Here is a 9,701-nt window from a genome sequence, read left to right as displayed (position 1 = left end):
TAATATTGGAAAACATAATATTGCGGGGGGCGCGTTATTAATATCAAAATTATATGTATTATTATAATAATTATATTTTTTTTCCGAGACAGTTAAGGGATCATTTAAAGTGCATTCTCTCGACTTATCTTTCGCACGCGAGGACAACCCTCGCGAGGATTATTTAACTCTTGTTTAACATTTGATAAACAACAAAGATGATATCATAAAAATATAAAAATACAACATGACGCATAATGATAGCTAAATATAATATAATTTGGGGCAATTTCTGATTATATAATGACAATTTTAATAGCGACTTTATATTGGCTTATTGAATTTGAAGTCAATTAATTCTGATTAGTCACATTGTAAATGTCATTACTTTGAACTAGAGAGCCTCTAATCAAATTAATCTTTCTACAATTGTGCACAATTTTTGAAATTTCTTTGAGATTTTTTTGAAGGTTTACTTGGTCTTTTTATATAATGAATGAAATGATATGAGCGTTGAAAACGAAAAGTGGAACGCACTTTTAGATGCACGCATGAAAGAACGGTAGAAAAAAACATCTCACAATTAGATCTCGAATTTTTCTATACAATCTTAACATTTTCTCTCCAGTTTTTTATTTACCTCTTTTATGTTGTATCTGCTTATTCCATTTTTAACAATGTAGATTAACTTTAATCTTTTTACTTTAACTTTTAATCTTGGTTTATAACTTATCTTTCTGTTACCTTTTTCTAACTCTTAAAACTGGAAGAAAGATAAAAAGTAAGTTAAAAAGATACAAGTAAGTTAAATTAAAGTTAATCTGTATCGGATATTATTTCATTTTTACTTGGCTATATTTCTAGAAGCGTTTGAAGAACAGTTAGGTTCTTCAATTGCTTGTGACATCAGCAGCATGCAAGCTGCACAATGTTTTTTTTTCGCAGTTTCGCAGATGAGATGTTGCGGCATACGATGATACGACCCAAGTAGAACAACAAGTCACGATAACGTCAAAATGATATTAAAATGAATCGGAAATGATTGAAAAATAACTTTTAATGATTATTTTGGAGTCATTTGATATCATTTTGATACATAATGACTTGTTATGGGATTAGGGATACATTGAAAGAATTTTTGATATTTATGACTATAATTATATTATCATCAGAGAATGATTGCAATTATTATAATTTAAATATAATTTATAGTCATTTTTTTAATAATCATATAAAATATGGAATAATATTAATATAATGTGTTTATATAGTTAAGTGAAATATCAAGGAACGAGTTTTAATAGACCAAAAAATTTGCATGGATATGAATCTTAATATTGATTTAAATATTTTTTGATAAAAATATTGATTTAAATGTAATAATTAGTATATTGAGAAAATACTTCAATCTCTGTTATTGATAATATGTCTGAATCTCAATTTCTATTATTAATAATATAAATTTATGAACATTATTTAAATTATTTTATTTAAATATTTGAGTAAGTATTTATTTTAATCCTTACCTTATTATTTATATATACTCCCTATTATTTAATATACAATAATTAAAGATCAGCACAAGTATATATAGAAATTATATATTACTAAAATCAATACAAAATGTATTAATGTGGAATAATTAATATTTAATTGCAAATAAAATAATCAATTAATATAAGTTTATAAATATTTTTTTTAAATAATATCGACAAACATTTTCAACGCTTTCAGGTATTTTATTTACACAACTTAACAATATACCTCATAAATACATACATCTATTCTCACATATATTGAAATAAAGTAGCAGTCATTGTGAAAATCGCATCACATGGCGAATATAAAACAATAAAAATATACATAATTTATACAATAGTAGGCCAAGAGGGCTTAAAAAATTGAAACCAAAAAAATATCCGTACATTCTCCGACATGTTATACATACTCATGCATACTACAAACGTTTCGTGTCTTCTTTACAAACGGCGCATCAAAGTGACATCGATGATAATCTCCGTTGGTAGGTACTTTTGCTTAGTGTATATCAGGCCTGTCCAATTTGAACTCCGGAGCCAAAACGCAAAGCCATCGACGCAAAAAATTCAGTGTAAGATTTCACTGTAAAGTATTGACTGGTGTTGATACGCGCTGAGTGACATTTATCAATATTTTAAGATTTCAGTCTCCGAAATGTTACTCACATTGAATTTTTTTTGCGCCAATGACTTTTGTCTTGGCTCCGGAGTTCAAATTGGCATGCCTGGTGTATATATAGTTGGCCCCTCCTGTTATATAATATTAATATCTTCGCCACATTCCCCCATAAGAATTCTTGTAGGAAGTCCTAACGCTAATTCACGTAAAATACAGCATGAACAAATTTTTCATGGCATTTTCTCCTCATTACATCTTATACACTTACAAAGTTTTACACATTGTATTTACACATTTGGATCAAATGGGAGTCAATAGAAGTGAAATTAAAAAAATCTCTAACTAAGCTCAAAGCCCGCGCCGGCCTGTATTGCGTATAGGAGTTTCTCGCGTAGGATTTTTTCATCCGGAAACTCGGGAAGTTTCAGCAAGTTCATACAGGTACTCGAAGTCGGCAAACGATCCACGGTGCCGGCATGCTGGATGCAGAATGGTGGATCGAGTTCCTGTGAACAAAAATGCGTCAAGGATTGAACAAACAATGGAGAAACAAATATCACAAATGTAACGTAATGATTAGAATACCGATTGTTGTTAATTAGATTCTAAGTTGAGATTCAATTTTGTAATCTAATTTTCGAGATACCGAGTTGTAGAATCGCACATATATTTACAACGCACCTTGAATCCCAGGAGAGGAGGGCGACTACAACTGGTAACGAACTTTAGTAGTTGGCTCTTCTGCTGATCGTTGAACTCGTTGACAACCTTCCAAAAGGCAGTGATAGTCGGATGGTCGGGCGCGTATCCGCCAGTATAATTCGTGTGTAACATCAAGTCGTTCACGTCCACGGGAATTTGCGCGCCCGAGATGAGTACTTGCAGCTCCTTGTTGTTGAACATTTGCAACCAGTCAAGCGGTACCACACTGCCGATTCCTTGCTTGAACGCGAAACACTGCGCACGTATCTGCTTGTTCAGTTTATAATCGGCCATCAGATGAATGTACTCAATACGATTGTGACTTGTCACGGGGATGTTGGCGCCGCTCGGCTTCAATTCGTCGACCCGTCTCTCGCCAAGCTCGTCGCTGAGCACGGTGAAGTCCAATCCGAGATCCGCCACGTCACCTTTGTAACTCTTCAGATAGAGAAGGCTGCGGTACATAATGGGATCGAGGGAGGCCAGGTGATGCACGTCCACGTCTGACTGGCGTCCGACAATCTTCGACAAGAAAAACTCAGCGAACGGCAACTCCACGAGCAGATTCTCGTACAGTGCCTTCCCCAAGATCCTGCCAATAAAGTAATAATGTTTCGGGAAATCGTCAACTAGCAACTGCACCGTGGGATTCGGGTACAGCATGTTGTCCTTGGTGAGTTTGAAGAAGCCGCGGTTAGGATCGAAACTAGTCTTCAATAACTCAGATAAAAACTCTCTGAATAGACCGCCACCGTCGACACCGGCTTCCTCCAATCCCGCGGTATTAACCAGCTGAACTCGCATCTTCAATCGCAGCTCTGGTTCGTTTTCTGGTGACAACTTCTCGAAAGCGTCTTCGTAGAGGTAATTTCGTCTCACTGAGATCTGTATCGACGGACCCTGCATGAAGTGCGCGAGTTCGCCCTGCTGTTCCGCTTTGTCCTTGTAGATTAATGACTGGAATACCACTACACGATTGTTGAACGGTACAACAAATGGTATTTCGCGCAATAACGTTAATGTCCGCACTTCTGTCGCCGATAACGGTGGCCCCTCTTCAAACTCCTCCCTCGTGAAGGCCCTCAGATTTTGAAAGGGCACATATCCACGTAGCCGGCGTCTACGGAATGCAAAGTCCTGCGGTTTGTCAATGGGAATGACGACGTTGGATGCGATCCAATGGCCTTCAGGACAGAACTGCCGCCTGAGATCACGCGTGTGTAGTTGCCGTAGAAGACCCACTGTGACCTTTGAGTAAATTTGTAATAAATGTAATTTTTATGACTATGTATAACATTATTTATCATAATAGTAACTCTTAATCGCAATTAATAAAACTTACAGAAACTTTAACATTTTCTTTGTGATAAAGATTAATTCAAAAACAATCAGACAATCGTTAAGCTTACTTAGAATTAGACATTGGAATTTTATGCAAATATTTTTGCAGACATGCACAAAATATGCAAATTTGCACAAATATGCAAATATGCACAAATATGCAATATTCTTGAGATTTCCATGGTGCTTTCTATATAAAGATTATGCGTTTCACGGATTTCCTCCGTCCAGATCCATTCTTGGAATGCTAACGTTTCGTGAACCTTGCAGTCCACTTCATCACGGCAGCCTGATACTTATTAGGACAGTATCAGGCTGCTTCTCGCCCTCATTTCGCCGGCATTTCAAGAATGGATCTGGATACGGAGGAAACTCGCGAAACGCGTATATTATAAATAAATATGTATTTTTAGAACACTTTTTTAATAAGACAAATTTGTATTTTGATGTTACTTTCCAATGTGTTTTCTAAAAAAAATAGGAAATCTTGCATAAGAATCCAATGTCTAGTTATCAATATGTAAATTTTACAATATAAGTGAGCGAGATCATGAATGCTAAGCTATGTCTTCATGGTTATTAGAAATCTAATCTGTCATGCTAAAAACTAAGACAATTTGAAACAAATGAACATAAATTTTTAAAAATTCTGTTATATATCAGTTTAGATGGTCCTTGCATATAATATTTATGTAATGATAGCGATATTGTATCATGCCTTTTTCTAATGTAGATTAATTTCAATCTAATTTAATTAATCTTTTATCTTTTTCTAATTTTAAGACTTAGAAAAGGATAAAGAATAAATTAAATTAAAATTAAAGTTAAGTCTACTCTCTAAATTCTTTAGAATGAAATCTCACTCTAAAGAGTGAAAATTGAGCCAGTCTTGAAAAAGAATGCATATGTGATGCATGAAAGTTAAACAATAATTATCATTAGATTTTAGAGATTTCAAAAAAATATCAGAATCTTGATGGAACCTTGAACAAGTGCGTCCAGATTTGTGTATCGTGTCGGCACTGAACAGCGGACGTAGGACCCAGTACAGCGTTTCTGTAGTCATCGCGCACTGTGGGTCGAGTATCAGGAAACGCTAGCTCCACTAGACCTAAGCAGACACCCTTTAGATGACAAGACAGCACTGCCAGCTCCGCGATAGTAAAAGGCATTGTGTGCTGCTGCCGATTTTTGGACACATGTTCTGCGGAAGTTGGCTCAAGGAAGAACTCCGTGTCGTGCAGTGTCGCAATCAGCAGGCTAAACAATGAGCAGAATACTGCTAGTAATGGGACTATTCTGTCGGTGTCCTCGGATGAAAGAGCGATTCCACGTGATATAATCTGCAGAAGAGATGTGGCGGCACCACCACCAAACAACGACGTCTGGTGAATCAACGCTAAGCTAGTCCACAGATGTTTAAGAAACACCGGCTTGAATGCAAGCATATAGAGCAGTTTATATTTTTGAACGGCTAGCTTATTCGTGATAAGTAGATGATGGCATAACCGACACAGTGGTTGTAGCAACATTGGGGGATCCGATTGACTCTGTTCAATCGCCGATAGAATGCTGTTTACACGTTGCTGCTCGTTTAACATCTCAATGCACTGCCGCAGGATATCAGTCTGTTCCTGATCGGTCACATTACCATTCGATTCGTTGTCTGAATCATTATCGGTCTGTCGCTCCGAAATGTTTTGCTCGGCCATCAACGGCACGATGGTTGAACTCAGAGATGCGAGCACTTGCAAGTAATTCGTCAGCGCGTCCTCAGATTTGCACCATGCTACAAAAAAAGTCAAGTATAAAATTTTTATTAATTGCAACGTTAATTTATCAAAAATATAAATTCAGTAAAATGTAGTAAATTAAATTAAATTGCAATATTTTGTCAGCATTATGCACAGAGAAAAAAGTTTCTTTGGATTTAGTATTCCTATTTATTTGACTAAAATTTCACTGAAGCAACACATGCTTATACGAAATGTTATTTGTTTGAATAAACATTTTGTTGTTTCAAGAAACCTCTATTGACAGAAATAACATTATTATTTGAAATAATATCTTTCAATTAAATAATATATTATTTGGTTACAATGAAATAAATTATTTATTTAAAAATAGCAAAATATATTGATAGAGATTAGGTTGCCCCATAATTTTGTTGCATACAAATAATTGTTTTTTTAGAACAATCATTATATTTTTTTTGCCGAAAATATGGAAACAATGACTTATACGTCTAACAACAAGATTAAACAAACAGTGCTATGTGCTATATTAATTATATTTGTGCCGTACAGTTGATCACACAAATACTGAAGTTAGACATTATCTGTTCAAACAAATAATGTATTTAAGACAAAAATATACATTGTTTCAAATTCAAACAATCGCACTTATTGATTTAAACATTAGTTTGCTTGGACCATTCTAAATAACAAATTTATTTGCTTACAATAAAATTTATTAATCCAAAGAAATCTTTTTCTCTGTGTGGAATATGAAAAATATTACTCATAAAAAATATAAACATAAACATAATTAACATGAACAAGAACATTAAAAAATACATAAATAATTTAACGTTATAGAGAAGACTGAATAATATTTTGTTTATCTGTGATCAAATTAAAGCTGATAATATTAATAGAGCTTTTTGTTTATACTTACAAAACTGATTAGATGAATCCAATGACAGTACACAATAAAGCAGGTTTATCGTAGGTACCAGTTGGAGTCGATTGATACAGACAATTAACTGGATATATGGAAAGTCTTTGAATTCTGCTAATGCAGGCACAACAAACATACGAATAGGATCGGACAGTCTGGGCGAGAATACGCTTCTGCACAGTTCCCGCAACACGAGCGTGGAGAAATTCTCCCTGTGACTCACGTAAGAAATCAAGTCGACAGGTCGTTTGATCATGTCCAGTAAACACTTGGAGATCGGCGTAGGCGCGACCGATGTCATCTCCGCCATCGGTGGTACCTTCTCATCCAGCAGCTTCCTCAACTGCTCGAAGTAATTATGTTGGATCAGGTAGACAAATATACTTTCTAGATGCCGATAAGTGTGTTTAGATGCCGATAACGGTAGCACCTTCTCCGTGTCTTCTCGCGTTGTGAATACCTCCAGAACACGTAACGGTATCGCCAGAGAGTATGCTCCATCTGGCAGCGTTTCCGTGTTGTATCGCATACACATACGAAGAATCCATCTGTACAATGTATTATTTATAATAAATACTATATATAATATATGAACGTTTCATAGAAAGCCTCTATTTTGTAACTCTTAACAATGTCGTTAAAAATTACAAAATAGAGGTATAAAGTATCATTTGTTTAGTATAATTGTTTTTATAGAAACTAGTATTCTCTAAATAAAGACGAAGATGATATTATGACGTCATAGTGTAACATCGAGCTACTAATCAAATAATTCCATAAATAATCACTAGAATTCCTATCCTATCTAATAGCGGAGATATTAAGAGGGGCTATTATATTTATACTGGCCATAAAACTACCTTCTTTTCTAATATATTATAATATTTATATTAATAATTTACTGCAGTCTCCACAGCCATTGCGACGAACTTATTGACTTCAATTTAATTTCTCTCTGGTGCTTCAAAAAGTGCTGAAGAACCCATATCAGTCTGTTAGCATCCAAGGCGTGATTATAAAAGAATAACAACTTTCGGAGGTACGGCACTAATTCTTCTAGGCTCAGGTTTCTGCGTCCGGCTGCCTGTTGCGCTTCATCAAACTCTTTCCTCTTCTGCGCGCACACCAGCCTCCTGGTGACAAAGCTGCGTATGCGCGCCTGTATTTTCAGCGCCGCATCATGCTTTTTGCGCTGCTGCTCCCTCTTTAGCCTCTCTAACTGTGCGTGCTGCAGGAGAACGGCTTTCTCATCTCGTCTGCTAGCACCTGATAAATTCTGCTGTGGCTTGCGCCTATAATCTCCCTCAAAGCTATACATGATTCATGATAAGTTGCCCGACAACTTGAGTTTATCTCTGAAATATTTATTAAATATATCATTAATATACTTAATAATAATTATATGTATAAAACAAATAAAATATGAAATGCAATAGCAATGTATAATTTTTTCTCGCATAAAACAATCATTTACATATCTAAAACAAAAATTATAATTTTGTAAAAATGTATAGATCGTGCTTGTATTATAATATGTCATATTATATTTGACATATTATGATACAAGCACGATCTATACATTTTCACAAAATTATAATTGTATATTGATTTATCGAATAAATTATGTATTTTTTTTTCTAAATGATAATTTTGCTTCTTTCAGTGTAAAAGAATTATTATCACATTAAAATATCTTTTCACATAATAAAAATGTCAATACAAGTCAACTTTATTTTAATACTGTATACAGCTGACTTTAATAACTCAAGTCTCTAATTTTATATAATGACAACATACATCTAGATATCTAGTTTTTACAATGAATAATTACCACTGGATTATGCCACATTCATTTGATAACAGATTACCTTTTTTTTTACTAGTACAATTTTGTAGTTAACTTGATACATGTAATTACTATTTTCAGAAGAGTCAAAACATTTACATTTTCGTTATTTATATATGTAAATAAATAAATTTTATACATACACATCTATCCAGTGTTATTTTGTATTGGCATTTTTAGTATATTCCATTTAATTCCTTACAGCCAAAAACATTTTAATTTGATAAGAAGTCTTATTTAAGCTTTAATATATACGAGTGAACTGTTTTCGACATTTTAACTTGATTAAATGTAGGGTTGGATAAGTTAACTTTTTTTTAAATTAACTTAAGTTGAAGTTAACAACCTTGAAAATTTAACTTAGTTAAGATACAAGTTAATTTATAATTAAATTAATTGAATTAAAAGTTAAATTAATAAAAAAAAATAATTGAAAAGTTAAAAGTTAAATTTGTTTTTTTATATTTTTTAAATTCATGATTCCAGGGTTTTAGTTTTATAAATAACGGAAATGACAAATATATACTTCATTTAGAAAATACTCTATATTTTATTTATATGTTTTCTTTATATATACTGTTTAGTATATATAAAGAGATTTAGTATATAGTTCATATAAGATTTGACTATGAAATATATATTGGCCTGTGATATGAAAGCTTCAGACACAATACAAGAGAGTAGCAATTAATAATAATAGATTTCAATCAGAAACTAGATACATCGAAATATAGAGGTCGATTGTGTAATTTGAAATGAAGTGAAAATTATAAAAATGAGCAAATTCACTATTTATAATTTCATTGGTAAATATCTAATAAATTTGCTCATTTTTACCATTTTCACTTTATTTTAAGTTATCGCTATTGCCGAGTATTATGTCTGAGACTTAACTTCAAAGAATTAAATAAAAAATTGATAGTTATATATATATATATATAAATGTACGGATATATATAAAATGTAACTAAATGAAGTTAAAAAGTTAAGAGTCTAA

At 33.2% G+C, this 9,701-nt stretch overlaps 1 protein-coding gene across 1 annotated transcript in view; it reads right to left on the bottom strand.

The window, feature by feature from the left end:
• Positions 1 to 1,954: 1,954 nt before the first annotated feature.
• Positions 1,955 to 9,701, bottom strand: part of LOC108754914 (ubiquitin-protein ligase E3C) — an 8,380-nt gene continuing 633 nt past the window's right edge. Inside the window, exons 2-6 of the mRNA XM_018497581.1 lie at positions 7,761 to 8,213; positions 6,856 to 7,406; positions 5,163 to 5,968; positions 2,818 to 4,086; positions 1,955 to 2,642 (exon numbers count right to left, since the gene is read on the bottom strand). Of these exons, the coding sequence (XP_018353083.1) occupies positions 2,475 to 2,642; positions 2,818 to 4,086; positions 5,163 to 5,968; positions 6,856 to 7,406; positions 7,761 to 8,176 (3,210 nt within the window). The 5' untranslated portion in view covers positions 8,177 to 8,213 and the 3' untranslated portion in view covers positions 1,955 to 2,474. The remainder of the gene's footprint in view (positions 2,643 to 2,817; positions 4,087 to 5,162; positions 5,969 to 6,855; positions 7,407 to 7,760; positions 8,214 to 9,701) is intronic.

The sequence above is a fragment of the Trachymyrmex septentrionalis genome, unplaced genomic scaffold (assembly GCF_001594115.1).
Source record: "Trachymyrmex septentrionalis isolate Tsep2-gDNA-1 unplaced genomic scaffold, Tsep1.0 scaffold82, whole genome shotgun sequence".
NCBI classification, from domain to species: Eukaryota; Metazoa; Arthropoda; class Insecta; order Hymenoptera; family Formicidae; genus Trachymyrmex; species Trachymyrmex septentrionalis.
This window is presented reverse-complemented; position numbering and strand designations above follow the sequence as displayed.